Source organism: Dermacentor albipictus, chromosome 2, assembly GCF_038994185.2.
Source record: "Dermacentor albipictus isolate Rhodes 1998 colony chromosome 2, USDA_Dalb.pri_finalv2, whole genome shotgun sequence".
Taxonomy (NCBI): Eukaryota; Metazoa; Arthropoda; class Arachnida; order Ixodida; family Ixodidae; genus Dermacentor; species Dermacentor albipictus.
In genome coordinates, this window is record NC_091822.1 from 145,092,168 (window position 1) to 145,111,289 (window position 19,122).

A 19,122-nucleotide genomic window follows, 5' to 3' on the forward strand; every position below is an offset into this window, starting at 1 on the left:
CGGGCACGCAAGTGAAAACGGGAAATGCGGCGTCAATTCCCTAAGGTATAACAACGGAGATTTGGCACCCAACAAGCACAATTAACGTTCGGGGTGTATTTCTTACTAAGCCCAGCCAATTCAGTGTTTCTATTTAGTAACCGCAGCAAAGCTATCCCCGACATTTCACGAATGGCGTCATTTCCTTGATCCCGCAGTACTTGCTCAGAAATCTGGTCTTTGTTGTGCTCGTCCCGATCGATCGATCGATCGATCGATCGATCCATATCTATCTATCTATCTATCTATCTATCTATCTATCTATCTATCTATCTATCTATCTATCTATCTATCTATCTATCTATCTATCTATCTATCTATCTATCTATCTATCTATCTATCTATCTATCTATCTATCTATCTATCTATCTATCTATCTATCTATCTATCTATCTATCTATCTATCTATCTATCTATCTATCTATCTATCTATCTATCTATCTATCTATCTATCTATCTATCATAATCTCCGTTTTCCCCCCTTCCCTATAGCGCAGTGTAGCAAACCAGATATTCCAATCTTGTTAACCTTTCCTGGCACTCTGCTTATTAATTTCTTTCTCTCAGCCTCGTCTTGGGCCTCCGGACAAAGAGGTCGTCACAAAGGACGCATCGATAGTCACGCGAACCAGCTAACATAACCAATGCGAATTGTCACCGAGGGTGCAGTTATCGTCGCGGCGCAGAGTCACGAGATTGTTGTGGCCCCATGTACCCGTGTTCCGTCTTATCAGCTCTTTCTCGCTTTTCGAGTCTCCGCTCACGACGCGGCAAACATACTTGCAAATTGTTGCAGTTGATACGCGCAGCGCCCAGGAAGTCATACCGTCGAATGGCATGCCTTTACTGGGTGGCAAAGTCACCGGGCAGCAGTCTGGCTGCCGGTGACCAACTATAAAGTCAGGTTACGAGTGACCGCATCAAGGCAGTGACAGCTGCTTATGAACACATTTTGGCCAAGGGTGATGGCCGATCAGCCCGGCACAAAAAAAAAAAAAAGACGCATGGGGCGTCATCAAAGTTCATCGCTGATACACCACACAAATCCGGAAGCGATCCTCATTCTAGGTTAATTTAATACCTAACTGTCGCGGTTGCGACTTAAACACAACGTATCCGTCGAAGCACGACGGCGACGAAGCTCGCACGCACATAACGGCGAGTCCCGCCGCGCCGTGCGCGCGTCTCTGGGAACGTTTCCGTAGAACCAGCCCGACGTTACGTGAGAAGCGGAGGAACGCAAGAAGCGGGAAGCGCCAGATCGCCCGGAGTTTTACGGGTCGTCGGCTCGGAACGCAAAATTTGTCTTCGCACGAGAAAGAAACGTGCACGGCCTTAATTATACGAGGCTCGCTTCGTGCGAGTGCCCGCACCACGGACGTTTCGGCGGAATCTGCCGGCCATCAACGCGAAAACGGGGAAGAAGCGTGAGACGGGTTCACCCAGCAGCCTTCCGCAGCTCTAGTTACGCTCTTCACCACCCCCTTCCGGTTATGGACTGCGCTGCAATGCAAGCCTCCGTAAGAGTTGACCAATACCTCGCCTAGCTGCGTATACTTTGAGCATGCTTATGACACGGACTTGTGTTAGAACGTCTAACACGCACACGCACAAACCTTTATTTTCACAAATTAGCTTCTTCATTAATTACTTTACGACCTTATATCTCAACTTACGAATTGCAGCTGGTGAGTTTGCAAGGCGTATCCAATTGGAATGAATTTCCAGAATGAGGGCAGTTTGGCGATGTGCGCCATCAAACTCGCCTTAAATAATGCACTGTTGTTCCACTTACATTTTCACGAAACGCTCTTAATACCACGAAATTGACGTCATCCCGGAGATTCAAAACGGGTGTACGCCTTGCAAACTCACGGGCTGCAATTCCTAAATTGCAAGAAGTACCGCAAAACAGTTCATTAGAGCGTTAATTAGCGCATCCTTTCTTAATTATTTGAACACGCGTTTCGAATTCTCGTGCCACAGCAACGTCCACTTCCTCGAATAATCCAGCTCAAGGACACAGATTACGCGCCGTGCCACGGGCGATTTTTTTTTTTTAGTTCCTGAAGATATAAAGAATGATCACTCCATGTATAACGACTTTCTTTATCCGTATATATCACGCGCAACAAGAAACTGAATTCTGAGGCATATAGGCCGGAATCGGGCTGAATACGCTCGCAATTCTGAAGCCAGTAACGTTACAAGGCAATAATAAAAAAAAAAACGAGCCAAGCCGTACCAAACTATACACACTTTGTGTAATGCAAGCTACAGCGAGGAAAGAAAATGGCTATGGCTTAGCTAAGGTTAAGCCCAGGATGCGAAGCATACTAGCCTTTATTTTAGTTGTTGAACCAGTGTTTAGCCTGATGAACTGCTGTTGCTTGGCTATATTTGGTTCGGCTAGACGAAGAAACAACTCATGCAGGCGAGCGCACGAGCTGAGACCCGGCTATGTAGCTACGCGGCCGCAAGCGAGCGCACGAGTTGAGCGTCCGCTTTCGCAGCTGTTATGACGTCATATGGTAGCTACGCGGCCGCGCGCGGCGCAGCAAGGAAGAGCGTGGTTGTGCGGCTAGTATGCTTCGCATAAAAAGACGACAAAGCTGCGTCACTAAGTGCGGTATATGCGGTCGCACGCACGCACCTTTGAGGCTCCAGACGCAGAGCGTGGTGTCCATGGAGATGCTCATGATGAAGTTGCCGTTGCAGGCGATGCCCACGTTGATCAGCTCGGAGGAGCGGTGCGCGTCGCGGAACTGCAGCAGCGGCTCGGCGCTGCCCGGCGACCCGTCCTCGCGCCGCTTCACGCGGTACACGTGCACGCGGTTGGCCAGCGCGGTGACCAGCACCAGCGCTCGGTTGTCGGGGCTCCACTTGGCGCGCCGGGCGTGGTCCAGCTCCACGTTCAGCCGCACGGACCTGCGCGCGAGGCCGGAGAACGTTTATACGACGCCGGTTGCGATGCGAGAGAAGTGCGTTTATACGGCATCACGTCTCGCCCACTTGAAGCACCGGATTCATCATCATCATCAGCCTGGTTACGCCCACTGCAGGGCAAAGGCCTCTCCAACAACCCCGGTCATGTACTAATTGTGGCCATGACGTCCCTGCAAACTTCTTAATCTCATCCGCCCACCTCACTTTCTGCCGACCCCTGCTACGCTTCCCTTGGAATCCAGTCCGTAACCCTTAATGACCATCGGTTATCTTCCCTCATCATTACATGTCCTGCCCAGGCCCATTTCTTTTTCTTGATTTCAACTAAGATGTCATTAACTCGCGTTTGTTCCCTCACCCAATCTGCTCTTTTCTTATCCCTTAACGTTACACCTATCATTCTTCTTTCCGTAGCTCGTTGCGTCGTCCTCAATTTAAGTAGAACCCTTTTCGTAAGCCTCCAGGTTTCTGCCCCGTAGGTGAGTACTGGTAAGACACAGCTGTTATACACTTTCCTATTGAGGGATAGTGGCAACCTGCTTTTCATGATTTGAGAATGCCTGCCAAACGCACCCCAGCCCATTATTCTTCTGATTATTTCAATCTCATGATCCGGATCCGTGGTCACTACCTGCCCTAAGTAGATGTATTCCCTTGCCACTTCCAGTGCCTCACTACATATCGTAAACTGCTGTTTTCTTCCGAGACTGTTAAACATTACTTTAGTTTTCTGCAGATTAATTTTTAGACCCACCCTTCGGCTTTGCCTCTCCAGGTCAGTGAGCATGCATTGTAGTTGGTCCCCTGAGTTACTAAGCAAGGCAATATCATCCGCGAATCGCAAGTTACTAAGGTATTCTCCATCAACTTTTATCCCCCATTCTTCCCACTCCAGGTCTCTGAATACCTCCTGTAAACATGCGGTGAATAGCATTGGAGAGATCGTATCTCTCTGCCTGACGCCTTTCTTTATTGGGATTTTGTTGCTTTCTTTATGGAGGACTATGGTGGCTATGGAGCCGCTACAGATATCTTTCAGTATTTTCACATACGGCTCGTTCACACCCTGAATCCGTAATGCCTCCATGACTGCTGAGGTTTCGATACCGGCACTGGATTCGACGTCGTTTAAACACGCGCGTTTCTCTACCACACTGCAAAGTGTTTGTTCAGGATCGTATACTCGACACAAGTCCTGCTCAATATATATCTTAGTTAAAGCATAAGAAGCCAACAAACAATGACACGAAGGATAGCAAAAGGAAACTATTTGTCGTTTTTAAAATTTACTTAATGAAATGATCAACAGATTGAAATTAAAGTGGATGAAAAAACAACAGGCCGCAGGTGGGACACGAACCCACGTCTTCGCATTACGTGTGCGATGCTCTTACCGAATGAGGGACCAGGGCGTCGTTTTTCCACCTACTTTCTGGGGTATTTACGTTTGTCTATACTAGAACTAGCATTGCGAGTGTCAGCAAGCGCCACGTGAACTCTTTGGGTGGAGGCAACTGATTGATCGATAAACCCTCGCGTGCTACCTGATGGCAACAAAGCTGCCCGATTACTCAACCTTCGACCAGTTATCAACCCACCTCACCTCGGAGGCGACTCAACTCGACACATGACTCGAAACTCGCTCAGCGCGACCTTCTAGCGTTCACGCGAGTCCGACTAGCTTTCGGCACGACAAATTCGCTCGGCCCGACTTTATAGAGTTCATGCAAGCGCTTAGCCATACAGAATAGAGCAGTAGTGCTCGAGAATGATGTATCTTTGAAACACACCCGCCGTGGTTGCTCAGTGGCTATGGTGTTGGGCTGCTGAGCACGAGGTCGCGGGATCGAATCCCGGCCACGGCGGCCGCATTTCGATGGGGGCGAAAACACCCGTGTGCTTAGATTTAGGTGCACGTTAAAGAACCCCAGGTGGTCAAAATTTCCGGAGTCCTCCACTATGGCGTGCCTCATAATCAGAAAGTGGTTTGGGCACGTAAAACCCCGAATATTAATTAAATTATTATCTTTGAAACACCTGATCAAGGGAGTCGAGTGGGGCCCGTTGTTCGTTTGCTAGTTCTTTCTTTTTTTTTCGTTCACTATTGCACTGTTTGCGACACATCGCTACGATAAACCTTCTTTATGAAAAGCGCACAGCAGACAGCAATATGAACACAAGATATGTGTGCGCGACTCACCGCTTTCTTCCTGTACAACTCGGAATTCAACCGCTCTCGCGTCTTCCCTTTTACAGACGTGTGGTGAAATGCGCACGATAAGAAGCCGGCAGTGCGCGTTTTCACCCAAGCAGGGAAATGTTGACGCCCCGCCGTTCTGCAGGCGGTAAGTAATTCCACAACAGCAAGCGCAACCTTGAACTACTACGTGCCTGGATTATTTCACTGTGTATTTCACATATACAACCCGCGATGATGCACGAGTGGTTAAAGAAAAAGAAAAGGAAGTGCTGGTTCTGTTTACCAGTCGTTACAGGCTGGTGGAGAAAACGTGCCTCCTACGCCGAAAACCGTTCATCTCCAGCGAGAGCAATCTGTCACACGCGTCGTGTAACACGCGCAGGTTGCTGTTTCGCGCACGAAAAGGCAATTTTAGAAGAAACGCGAGCGGACGGGTGTGACAAATCCACGACGTGTCTTTGGCGAAAGCTGCGCTTAATTTATGATTTCTATTTCCACCGCTGAGCTCCACGGTCGCATTGACGTGCTCGTGCCCACGTGAAATTTCGGATGTATACGCGTCAGGAAAATTGTGGCCGTGAGGTCCCCCCCCCCCCCTCCGCATTTGTATACCGTGACGACGGCGTACAAAGAACGAAAGATCAGTACACAACCGCCATTCACCTTCATATGAAGAAAGAAAGAAAGAAAGAAAGAAAGAAAGAAAGGAAAGAAAGAAAGAAAGAAAGAAAGGAAAGAAAGAAAGAAAGAAAGAAAGAAAGAAAGAAAGAAAGAAAGAAAGAAAGAAAGAAAGAAAGAAAGAAAGAAAGATCCCGCACAACCCCATTATGCGGGCCCACGGTCGGCACGCATCCATGCAAATCGTCACGCACGCAGAGGCAGCCGACTCTCGCGGCCGAAGGCGACGGTACGCTGCCGCTTCCTTTCCCGCTTATATTTTCTCACGCGCTATATTTACGCCCGTTTCGAGGTTTCGGGTGGCACGAACGCCTAGCAAATGACGGCGGCGAGAGAGAGAGAGAGAGAGAGAGAGAGAGAGTGCGAATCTACATCGGCTCGCGCATCGGAGTCCTTCCTCCTCGCGCGACGAGGACACCGACGTATATACGAACGGGGCGACGAGCAAATGAATTTCCTCCGCGTGCTCGCTTCCCCGAGCGCAAGCCATGCGTTGCGGAAGAAGCACATTGCATGCGGCAGACTCGGGCGCGCGCGTCCTTCGCGCCGGTGGCCAGGAGGGGCCACAACCCTCGGCCGCCATAACCAAAACTAACGCAACCGGCTTTCCCCCAATCGCTTTATGGCGTGAACGCGCGCGCCGCGGCGCCTGTGTGCGTGTACACTGTTGCCCCGCGGGCAGCGTACGTGAGCCCGTTACGGGCGGGGAAATCTGCGCTCGGCACGCGTTATAACCACCGACCAACCAACTTTTTTTTTTTTTTTGCTGTCTCTACACAGAATTGCAAGATCGTGAGCGCTGAAGGGGGACCACTTGCGGACCGCGGATGTTATTCTGGGGCGCGACCTCATAACGGTTCGGAAAGCGAACCTTTCGCTCGTCCTCGCGTGGTTGGCCATTTGCATTCTAAGGATGCAAATCGGTCTGTATAACTAATTTCCCTACACCCACAAAGGATGTAAGTGTGTGAGCTATAGACAGCATCACCTTTGAGGGTGCAAGTCGGTTTACAGTGAAGGGCCCGGGAGGGTGAATTTCGAACGCATTGACTGCTGATGTGGTGGTGGTATAAACGTCCTCATTCAAAAGCGGCCTCGGTGTCTTCTTTCGGCTCCCTCTATATACAACAAAGAATCCAGGCCTGGCCCTCTGAGGTAGCAGAGGCGCGTTATGCTCAGGGCCGCACATAATAAATGAGCTGCATTTATCCTTACAGTCTACGGGTCTTCAGCAGTCTGTAGATAGAATCGGGTAGGATGATGATGATCAGGAAGACGACGACGACAGTGACGACGACGAAGCGCGTTCACGCAGCGGCGTTTACCGCGCAGCAAACGGATGGCGGCAAATTATGCTCACGCTACGAAAGCCCACGCGGCTCGTTGTGAAGACGACGACGACGAAGCACACGCGTAGCGCGTGCTGCTCGAGACTGGTCTTTGGAACGCCAGAGGAAGGTGTTCGGACCCTCGGACGCTCGTCTCCTGCCATTCTTGCCGCATCTCTTCGGCTCCCTGCCAAACGCCGCGAGCTCGCTGCGACGCCGTCCGAGGGAGGTCCCGCTCAACAGTGGCTCCGAGGCATTTGCCTGACAAGCGGACAAGGACCAGAGCCTGTTCGTTGCCCAAGCGATTGGCCAGGGCCGCGACGAGAAAGTCCAGACGAACTCGGAACACGGTGGAGCAACAACCGAAGCCAGGCAAGAGCGCAGAGATGATGAGACAGCCCAACGGCGTTCACGGTGGCGGCGCCGCCGCCAGTTCTCGGCCGGAGGCGATCGCTGCTAGGCGGACGCGAGCGGCGCTTCCAAGGGACGCTGCGGAAGAGAGAGATCCCAGTACCAGGCCGGCGACGTTGGCCTTGCGTCAAAAAAAGGCGGCGACCAGATCGGCAGGTGGAGTCCAGCCGCCAGAAATCGACGTCGACTCCCCTCTGACGAAGAACAAGGCATCGAGCGCGCTGAAGAAGCGACGTAAAGGCTCCTCTCCCACGAGTGCGACTGGAGCGACCGTAGCTGGCACGACCACCGCCAAGAAGACTGCGAGCCGTCGCCGTCACTCGCAGAGTCACTCGGCCAGCATCAAAAATGGCGGAGCGAGAAGCCGCGGCAGATCCAGGCACTCGTCCTCCTCCAGCAGCCGCGACGCTCGGAAGCGTACTACGTCGTCGAGCTCGAAGAAGGAGAGACACGTCGGCTCTTCGAGTGCGACCCTAGCCGGCACGAACACCACCGTAACGACTACGCGGCGTCGCCATTGCTGGAGGAACCACTCGGCCGAGGCCAGTGGGAGGAGAAGCCGCGGGAGATCCAGGCACTCGTCCTCCAGCAGCCGCGGCGGCCGCGAGTGCTAGGCGACGGCCCGCGGTTCTGCAGCAGCACCAGGAGCCGCAGCGCATCGGCCTCGAACCGCAACGGAAAGGAGCGCCGAAGCACCAGCAGCGGCCAAGGGGGCAAGCACTACGTCGCCGGGAGTTGACGCGGCGAACGTGACGGGGATGTCTGGAGAGCAGCCATTGCGGTTGTTTGGCGTGGCTGAACGCTACCGGATGGACGTTCTAGGCAGATTCATCCCCTTGATTGACGATCTTCTTAATTATATATTTCTTTATTAAAGTACGTTTGATTTGTATTGTCGCGCATCTTTATTGCAGACAGGCGAATATCCGCATAGCGCTGGACGTATTCGTAGCGTATTCACACTATACAGGCACCGACTTGTGGATAGATTATTCCGAGAAGAGCAGCTACGTTTGTTAGTCCATTTCTAGACTAATTGTTATTCGCCCCACAGATCAAAAGTTGATCGTTACGCAAGATGAGGCGGTAAAGGTTCGTTCTGAGTTCCAATGAGAAGTCATCAGAACTATTGTATAGGCAGCAAGAAAGAAAAAAGCCGGAGAGATAATTTAGTTCACGCTGTTATCTTAGTCCATAGTCGGACACGTGCAGGCCTTGAGGAAAGGTAGATATTGCTCAGCAGTTGCGTATAGTAAAGGCAGAACTCTTTCCACGAAGGCGTGGACACAGCCTCTACGAACTCCAATCGGACTACGCACCGTACAATAAGGAACGATACTGTATATACTTAATATGCGCCACTTTTCACAAAGGCTTGCTATAACGCAGAAAATAAACTGAATACCTACAGGGGGCGCTAACACATTGCTAATTGACAGTTCCGCCCGAAAGCGAAGCACGGATTGCGATAGCAAATTATTAGATGGATGTACGAAGCAAGTATAGTAGTCTTATCGGCCGCGTAAAGTTGTAAACATTCGCTTACTAACTAAATTAACAATGACATAATATGTAGGACAGATGACGATTATTGTTTGGAAACAAAATACAACCCAACGGGCGAAAACTTTTTTTTAGAGCGTAGACTACTATATTATACACTCTAAAACAAAATTACACCCTTTCGGTCGTATCTTGCCACACAACGATAATCGTCATCGGTCTTGTACGCATTTGCTTTCTTTAATGCTGCGAGCCCGGCACTTACCAGTCACGAACGGCATGCACGTTATCAGCATGACATAGCATTCTCGACAGGAAAGTAGCGATAGCAGCGTTATTAAGAAAGGAAACGCAAGCAAGACAGATGACGACTTTTGTTGCGTGGCAAGATACGACCCAAAGGGTGTATACCTTTGCTTAAGAGTGTAGGCCACGCAAACAGTGGCAATCTTCCAAGTTACGCATTGCGTGATAAAAGCATGTATTTGCCGGAAACGTCCTTTGTTCTTATTCTCCAGAGCGTTGCGGTCAAGATGCAAATGTCTAAGGAACTCCGCAGATGCGTTGGTTACCAACGCTTCATTAACGTTGTCGCATGGGTATATACGGCGCGCATTCCCGCGCACGCCAGCACGAACAGCAAGTAATCACACAGAATAATGCTCGTGCGGTGAAAATTACGCTGTCGCATTTCCTGCCTTGAATTTTAACTTACACAGGGCTAGTCTGGCGCCTTTTCCCCTATACATCTCCTAAATGAAAACTAAACGATATATTAATTACTCGCTTTTGTCATGCCAGTGCTTTACTATTTCACACACACACACACAAAGGAACAGCTTTCGCAAGCTTGGCTTTCACAAGCAATCGCCGTTATACTCTTATTTGGAACTTCCGACTCACGGATAGAGCGGTGTCAACGGCTGTTTGCGCCGCCGTCCAGGAATTTATAATTGATTCTATAGGCGACCGCCCTGATAAACCTGCTTGTCTTACTACTTGTTGCTTTTCTTTCTTTCTTGTATTTTTTTGCATTATAGCATTGAATTCTTAAATATTTTTCTTGCAAACTTCAAATTGAAATGTTATTTTACATAGTTATTAGTTTGGTCCACTTCATTCTCGGCCAAATTCCACATACTGGGTAGGAGCTACGAGTCACAAAAAAAGAATAAACCAACCAAACAAGCTGAGTCTCACGTGCCGAAGACGACGACGAAGCGCGGGGACCACGCGTGTTCTACGGCTCGTGACGAGGTTTTGGAACGCCAGACAAACGCGCAGCCGCCCTGCCCGGACGCCGGCCCGACTCCCGCAGTTCTTCCTCGATCTAGGCTCGTTCCTTACGAACCACCCGGAGTTGTTCCTTAACAGCCACCCTGCGACCTGCTTCCCGAGCCCCGCTCACAAGAGTGGCCCTGCGAGACTGTCCGAGCAAGTAGGTCGAGGACGGCGTTCGGCGTTCTTCGGTTAACCAGCCGGTGAGCACCGCGGCGTCTCGAGACTAGCCGACGCGAGGAACTCGCGAAATAAACCCGACGAGGAACGACGGAACAAGAACCGAAGCCAGGCTCGAGCGGAAGGATGAGAACGAGACAGCCTAGCGACGCGACCGACGACGGCGCCGCCGGTCATTCGCCGCGAGAGGCGCTCACTGCTTGGAGGACGCGAGCGGCGGCGCCAGAGGACGCTGAGGAACCGACGGAGACCAGGGCGAAGCCGGCGACGCTGTCCTTGCCGTCGCTAAAGACGCTCAAGACGAGATTTGCAGATGGAGTCGCGCGGACGGAAATCGACATCTACGCAGTACCTCGCACGACGAGCAAGGAATGGAGCGTGCTAAAGAATAAGCGACGCCGCAGAAGTTCCCGTACAACAAGTGCGACTGGAGCGACCGTCGCCGGCCCGACCACCGCCGCGAAGAAAGCGAAGCGTCGCCATTGCCGGAGGAACAACCACTCGGCCGAGGCGAGCAGTGGCGGAGCGAGGAGCCGCGGAAGACCGACGCACTCGTCCCCCTCCAGCAGCCGCGACGCTCGGAAGCGCAAGTCGTCGAGCTCGAAGGAGGAGAGACAACACGTCGGCTCTTCGAGTGCGACCCTAGCGGGCACGAACACCACCGCAACGACTACGCAGCGTCGCCATTGCTGGAGGAACCGATCGGCCGAGGCCGGTGGGAGGAGCCGCGGGAAATCCACGCACTCGTCCTCCAGCAGCCGCGGCGGCCGCGAATGCTAGGCGGCGGCCCGCGGTTCTGCAGCAGCACCAGGAGCCGCAGCGCATCGGCCTCGAGCCGCGGCGGAAATGAGCGCCGAAGCACCAGCAGCGGCCAAGAGGGCGAGCGCTCCGTCGCCGGGAGCTGACGCGGTGAAGGTGACGAGGACGTCGGGGGCTGCTGCAGCGCCTGGGTGGCGTGGATCGACGCTACCGGCAGGACCTTCTCGGGAGAAAGTCGTCTTCCGTAATGAGGATCTTCTTTATTGTTTATTTCGGTATTAAAGCACGTTTGATTGGTATTGCCGCGCATCTTGTATTTATTGCAGACAAGCGAATCCCGTATATGTCTGGATGGATATCCGTAGCCAGTTAGGTAGCCAGCCAGGTAGCAAGTTAGGCAAATAATATTTGGAGAAGAGGAGGAGCTGCGTTCCTGGGTCAGTTTCCAGACTATTTGCTATTCGCCCCATGCCGGACCGAAGCTGTTCGTGACGCAAGATGGGGCGAGGAAGGTTCGTTCCGAGTGCCAATGAGAGTTTAGGATAACTATTGTAGGTAGCGGAAATAAATTCGGGAAGATAATTTGATCAATGTTGTTACCTTTGTCCATAGTCGGACACGTGCAGGTCTCGGGGAAAGTAATGGGTTTGATGCTGCAGCGGTTGCGCAGTAAAGGTAGCACGGGCAAAACTGTTACTACCGAGGCGTGCACACAGCCTCGTCGAACGTCAATCGGGCTTCGAACCATATAGAATAAGGAACGATGCTGGGTATCTGAGTTATATACAGGGGGCGCTAGGATGTTCAAATCTAATACAGAAGCGCACTTTAAAGCATGTATTTCACTCCCTGTTTCGGAGAAAGTGCAGTCTGCTACAGCGTGCGCGCATATTGCAGCAAAACCGGGGTGAGAACAACGATCACCAAGGACGAAGGGCGGTCATATAAGTGCATTGCGTAGTGTATATATATATATATATATATATATATATATATATATATATATATATATATATATATATATATATATATATATATTATCGTACGCATTTGCTTTCTTTAATGCTGCGAGCCCGGCACTTACCCTCACGAACGGCATGTACGTTATCAGCATGACATAACATTCTCGACAGGAAAGTAGCGATAGCAGCGTTATTAAGAAAGGAAACGCAAGCAAGACAGATGACGACTTTTGTTGTGTGGAAAGATACAACCCAAAGGCTGTATACATTTGCTTATGAGTGATGCCATCTTCCAAGTTACGCATTGCGTAATAAAAGCATGTATTTGCCGGAAACGTCCTTTGTTCTTATTCTCCAGAGCGTTGCGGTCAAGATGTAAATGGCTAAGGAACTCTGCAGATGCGTTGGTTAGCAACGTTTCATTAACGTTGTCGCATGGGTACGGCGCGCATTCCCGCGCACGCCGGCACGAAATGCAAGTAATCACACAGAACAATGCTCGTGCGGTGAAAATTACGCTGTCGCATTTCCTGCCTTGAATATTAACTTACACAGGGCTAGTCTGGCGCGTTTTCCTCTATACACCTCCTAAATGAAAACTAAACAATATATTGATTACTCGCTTTTGTCATGCCAGTGCTTTACTATGTAACGAAAAAAAAAAAGAACAGCAAGCAATCGCCGTTATACTTTTATTTGGAACTTCCGAAACATGCATAGAGCGGTGCCAATGGCTGTTTGCGCCGCCGTCCAGGAATATATAACTGATTCTATAGGCGACCGCCCTGATAAACCTGCTTGTCTTACTACTTGTTCCTTTTCTTTCTTTCTTATCTTTTTTTTGCGTTATAACATTGGATTCTTAAATATTTTTCTTGCAAACTTCCAATCGAAATGTTATTTTACATACTTATTAGTTTGGTCCACTTCATTCTCGGCCAAATTCCACATATTGGGTAGGAGCTACGAGTCAGAAAAAAACAAAAACAAATAAAATAAACCAACCAAGCAAGCTGATGCGTCTCACGTGCCGAAGACGACGACGAAGCGCAGGGACCGCGCGTGTTCTACGGCTCGTGACGAGCTTTTGGAACGCCAGACAAAAGCGCAGCCGCCCTGCCCGGACGCCGGCCCGACTCCCGCAGTACTTCCTCGATCTAGGCTTGTTCCTTACCAACCACCCGGAGTTGTTCCTTAGCAACCACCCCGCGACCTGCTTCCTGAGCCCCCCTCAGGAGTGGCCCTGCGAGACTGTCCGAGCAAGTAGGTCGAGGACGGCCTTCGGCGTTCTTCGGTTAACCAGTTGGTGAGCACCGCGGCGTCTGGAGACTAGCCGACGCGAGAAACTCACGAAATAAACCCGACGAGGAACGATGGAACAAGAACCGAAGCAAGGCTCGAGCGGAAGGATGAGAACGAGACAGCCTAGCGACGCCACCGACGACGGCGCCGCCGGTCATTCGCCGCGAGAGGCGCTCCCTGCTTGGCGGATGCGAGCGGAGGCGCCAGGGGACGCTGAGGAACCGACGGAGACCATCGCGACCAGGGCGAAGCCGGTGACGCTGTCCTTGCCGTCACTGAAGACGCTCAAGACGAGATTTGCAGATGGAGTCGCGCGGACGGAAATCGACATCGACGCAGTAACTCGCACGACGAGCAAGGGATGGAGCGTGCTAAAGAACAAGCGACGCAGAAGTTCCCGTTCAACAAGTGCGACTGGAGCGACCGTCGCCGGCCCGACCACCGCCGCGAAGAAAGCGAGGCGTCGCCATTGCCGGAGGAACCACTCGGCCGAGGCAAGCAGTGGCCGAGTGAGAAGCCGCGGAAGATCGACGCACTCGTCCCCCTCCAGCAGCCGCGACGCTCGGAAGCGTACTACGTCGTCGGGCTCGCAAAAGGAGATACACATAGGCTCTTCGAGTGCGACCCTAGCCGGCACGAACACCACCGTAACGACTACGCAGCGTCGCCGTTGCTGGAGGAGCCACTCGGCCGAGGCCGGTGCGAGGAGCCGCGGGAAATCCACGCACTCGTCCTCCAGCAGCCGCGGCGGCCGCGAGTGCTAGGCGGCGGCCCGCGGTTCTGCAGCAGCACCAGGAGCCGCAGCGCATCGGCCTCGAGCCGCGGCTGAAAGGAGCGCCGAAGCACCAGCAGCGGCCAAGAGGGCGAGCGCTCCGTCGCCGGGAGCTGATGCGGCGAAGGTGACGCGGATCTCGGGGGCTGCTGCAGCGCCTGGGTGGCGTGGATCAACGCTACCGGCAGGACCTTCTCGGGAGAAAGTCGTCTTCCGTAATGACGATCTTCTTTATTGTTTATTTCGGTATTAAAGCACGTTTGATTGGTATTGCCGCGCATCTTGTATTTATTGCAGACGAGCGAATCCCGTATAAGTCTGGAAGGACATCCGTAGCCAGTTAGGTAGCCAGCCAGGTAGCAAGTTAGGGAAATAATATTTGGAGAAGAGGAGCCGCGTTCCTGGGTCAGTTTCCAGACTATTTGCTACTCGCCCCATGTCGGACCGAAGCTGTTCGTGACGCAAGATGGGGCGAGCAATGATAATTTTCCAAATACGGCGAGGCAATAAGTCTCTGCGCATTCGCGTATAGTTGTCGCGAATTTGTGCATCTAAAGGGCGTAATATGTTGAAATTTTGATGAGTTTGCGTAACCATTTAAAGCAAGACGGACGAAGTTTAGTCAACTCCAAGTACCGACCATCATTCTCGTGCTGGCTGAAGCGCCATAGTTGCAGCTCCCGTAGACGATACCGTATAGACGATAGAGCCAAAGTTCCCTTTATTAATTTTCCTCAAAGGGCAATTCCGGCGATTTTTCGATGTCATCGGATGTCGATGAAATTCGCTGGGTACGTTTCTGTGAGCAATTCCATCATGTCCTCAAAATCAAAATCAGGTCTGCGAGTTGCACATATTTTTTTTACAAATGAATTTAGTTTATTGCCTCGAACACCCTACCTTACTGCCTCCTCAGTTACAGACCACATTGTTTATGACGTCAGGAGTGTTCCATGCAGAGCATGCCGGGATCGTGCAGACGACAGCGGCGAGAGCGTCGAGGAGTCGACGATCGTGATCTACAGAGTGCATGGAAGCTGCAGTCGCAAGGAGTTGCGTTCCCTGTGGACGGGCAATAGATGGGGGGCAAGTGCCGAGGTTAAGCCTACTCGGTTAAGCCTTAACCTCGGCAACAGCCGAGGTTAAGCCTACATGTCACAGTCGCGTAGTTCATGCCTCTACTGCTGGCAGACCTGAGCGCCTGACCTGAAGCTGTAGGTTAAACCACCAGGATGAAGAAAACTCCTCCTGTAGTTCAGGTTTGGCCATACGGATTTGAAATGAATCATGCCTCATTTGGTGCAGTGCACATACATAAAGCGAGAAGCGACGACACGGAGCAGTATCGACATCGATACGTTGTCGTTTTCGACGGAAAACTGCCCGCCGCACTCACCGACACCTCGCTAAATTAAATTCGACTACGAACACGGGTGTATTTTTACGTATTGTCATGCAGACTCATTATTCCGCTTCCGAGGTGCACTGCTTGCCTCGCATCCCATATGGGCAGCAAGTGTAGGCCCCTTCGATACAGCAGCGTAAACAACCGCCTCGTTCAGCTGCCAACGGTGTCAATACCGGCATCGGCGTTTCCGCGAGAAAACTACGCGTCCTGTAAATGAACGACCATACGCGCAAAGTCCTCATCCGTGTCTACTTTACGGAACATATTGTGTGCACGAAGAGAATACGAAGAATAAGTAGCCAGCACAACAACGATCCTGTACTAACGGCTCGCTGTTTTCGAAAGTGTGTGGTCGCTCGTATCAGCGCGATTCAGAGTGATAAAGCGGTGCTTACATGCACAAAATCTGCCTGTTTTGATATGTGCTGACATTAATTGATGTCACCGATGAGCATATCTCAAGCGAACGACGAGTGGTCGCTGTACCTGCCGATGTAAACAAATGCACCGTTCGGCGCTTGCGGAATACAAATGCGGAAAGTCGTGCTCGGCATCTTACAGTGAGCATGCGAAGCGTTTCCCTTTGAAGGGGTGAAACACCTAAAATAGCAAGCAGCGCGTATAAAACCAGTGGTTAGGCTACGTTACATGTTCCTAGGGGTGGGCAGCGCAACCCGGACGAAGGACAAAAGGGAGCGCACGATAAGAGCGCAGACTAACAACCGGTTTATTTTTTCAAACAATCGATTAAATATACAGAGAATGTGATCAAGTGACGCTTACAAGTGGTGAAAGTGCGTCAGCCTATCTTGCGATTCAAAAACTCCGTTTCTTTATCATGCAGAGAGATAGAAGTCTGTCTGACGCATGCGCCTGAGTTGACATGCATGAAGTACGCTTCCACAATTTCATTCGATCTCCATTTTAATACGATATTTCGGTTTTTTTTTTTCGAACAAAGGTTCGCATGGGCAATTTCGACAATGCACGGCCAGATTCGAGCCGGTTGCATTCCTGATCGCACCTCGGTGCTCCCTAAGGCGTATGTTAAGGCAGCGTCCCGTCTGCTCAAAGTTCTTTTTACCGCACGAAAGCGGAATGACGTAGACCACTCTCACCGGGCATGCCACGAGCTGCCCCGCGTGTTTGACGCGGCACATTGCCTTGGACGCCTGTTTAGGTCTATTGACGCGATTGCAACTCTCGTTTAACGAGTTTTTAGCTGAAAAGAGGACTTCATGCATGTCAACTGAGGCACATGCGTCAACCAGACTTCTATCTCTCTGCATGACGCAGAAACTGAGTTTTTGAATGGCAAGATAAGCTGGCACACTTTCACCATTCGTAAACGTCACTTCATCACATGATCACATTCTCTGTATGTTTAATCAATTGTTTGAAAAAAATAAACCGGTTGTTAGCCTGCACTCGCATCGTGTACTCCCTTTTGTCCTTCGTCCGGGTTGCGCTGCCTACCGTTAGGGATATGTTCAGTCACCAACTCGCCCACCTTGCTGTGTCAATTCGGTTAGGCTACCCTCGGTCTTCATGTTGCAGCAAGATATGTAGCGCATGGGCCCTGGCTGTCGCGGTGGCGGGTCGAACGCGAACGACGATTCGCGGCTATTTAATTCGTCAGAATCGCGACTGTTAATACTTGACAGATCCGAAGAGCTTGTACAGCTGACACTGTCACCCGGAGGTCCGGCGCGATCATGTTACAGCCGATCGTCTGCTCTTCGCTGCCAGCGGGCGAGACCGGCATGCCTGGCGCGCCTTCCCCGTTGGGGACACTCGTGACGTCATACCAAGAGGTTCGCTCGGCTGCTTGGCCAGGTTTCGGTTTCGTTTTAGCGCTTTTCTTATTATTTAAATTTATTTCCGAGTTTGCGGAACTATTCTACTATCAGACGCATTTCAGGGGGGTCTCGGGAGCCTAAATATCCCGTTGTCTTGACATCGTCAAAATGTCGCCGGGGTTGCCTTTTGAGAAGCTTTATGGGAGTATACATGTTCTCCTAGATGGGGGCTATGGTGCGTACTGGAGTTATTACCACCGTACCGCGAGTGCGATCCACGCGTGCCGCCTCCCGCTGCTCTTTCTTTCCCGACGGGCCGAGTCAACGCGCCGGATGTGTATTCGTTGGCGTTCGTTCCGACTGGGGCGCGGCTGCTTCGTCACTCTTCGGGTGTGTTCGCGCGCGTGCGTGTACGGCTTGGGCCGGCGCCGCGGGAGCTTCGCTGGCCGTGAACAGCGCGGGAGATGGCTTTGCGTCGGCGCCGCGTGCAGTTGCGTCAGCGCGCCACCAAGAGGGACCTCGAGACTTCGTTCGTTCGTTCGAGATCACGCGCGACTGCTCTCGAACGAACGAGAACGAACGAACGAACGAACGAACGAAGAAATGAATGAATGCACCACTTATTTGCTTTGGCTAGATCATTTGCCTCGAGAAATAACGTGCAACCGATCTCATATAGACGAACGAACAAACGAAGAAATGAATGAATGAATGCACGATTTATTTGCTTAGGATATATCATTTGCCAAAGTGTGGAAGGGGCCATAGCATTAACCCTATCTGTTCTGAATTTTTTAAACGAAGTGAAAATTTTACGAGTGTGTGTGAACGTCAAAAAAGAAAACTGAAGAAAATAAAGAAAACAAGTTCCACTTGAGCTTTTGGCACAGTATCGAAGGTATCTCTCATGAACTGCTAACAACTGAAAGTGTTGTAGGCAGCTTGCAGTCCTTCAGATTTCTCAATTCACGATCACAATTGTGGGAAATATAGCCATAAATATATTTTAAACCATTTTGTGTGCCACACACGGCAGCTGGTGATATGGATTATGTATATATCAGGCTCGTAAGATACATCACCGAGGCATAACCTCGGCGTGATGCCGACATTTGTTAAATGTTGGGAAGATCCGTATTTATCTGCGACGCAAAGTCGACAACTTATATGCAGTTAGCACTATAGCTGCCGACATCTCGGAGAATTTTGTTTGTTTTTCTCGATGTCGGATATTTCGCGTTAAACGTTATGATCACTATGCGGGAATTACAGAACCAGCTAGGGCTAAAGAAACTTGAAGGAAGAGCTTCAGTGATGGACGCCGGCTAGAAAGCTTGACAGACGTCTCACACGTTGCGACCAGATGTCCTTTCTTTCTTTCTTTCTTTCTTTCTTTCTTTCTTTCTTTCTTTCTTTCTTTCTTTCTTTCTTTCTTTCTTTCTTTCTTTCTTTCTTTCTTTCTTTCCTTCCTTCTTTCTTTCTTTCTTTCTTTCTTTCTAAGATCCAGTTAGTGACTACGTGGTACAAACGCGTCATGCTGAGGATAGTCGTACGCGA

At 50.9% G+C, this 19,122-nt stretch overlaps 1 protein-coding gene across 1 annotated transcript in view; it reads right to left on the bottom strand.

The window, feature by feature from the left end:
• Positions 1-19,122, bottom strand: part of LOC135904682 (transducin beta-like protein 2) — a 297,791-nt gene that overhangs the window by 121,802 nt on the left and 156,867 nt on the right. The window contains exon 4 of the mRNA XM_065435595.2: positions 2,693-2,967. Coding sequence (XP_065291667.1) covers positions 2,693-2,967 — 275 coding nt within the window. The remainder of the gene's footprint in view (positions 1-2,692; positions 2,968-19,122) is intronic.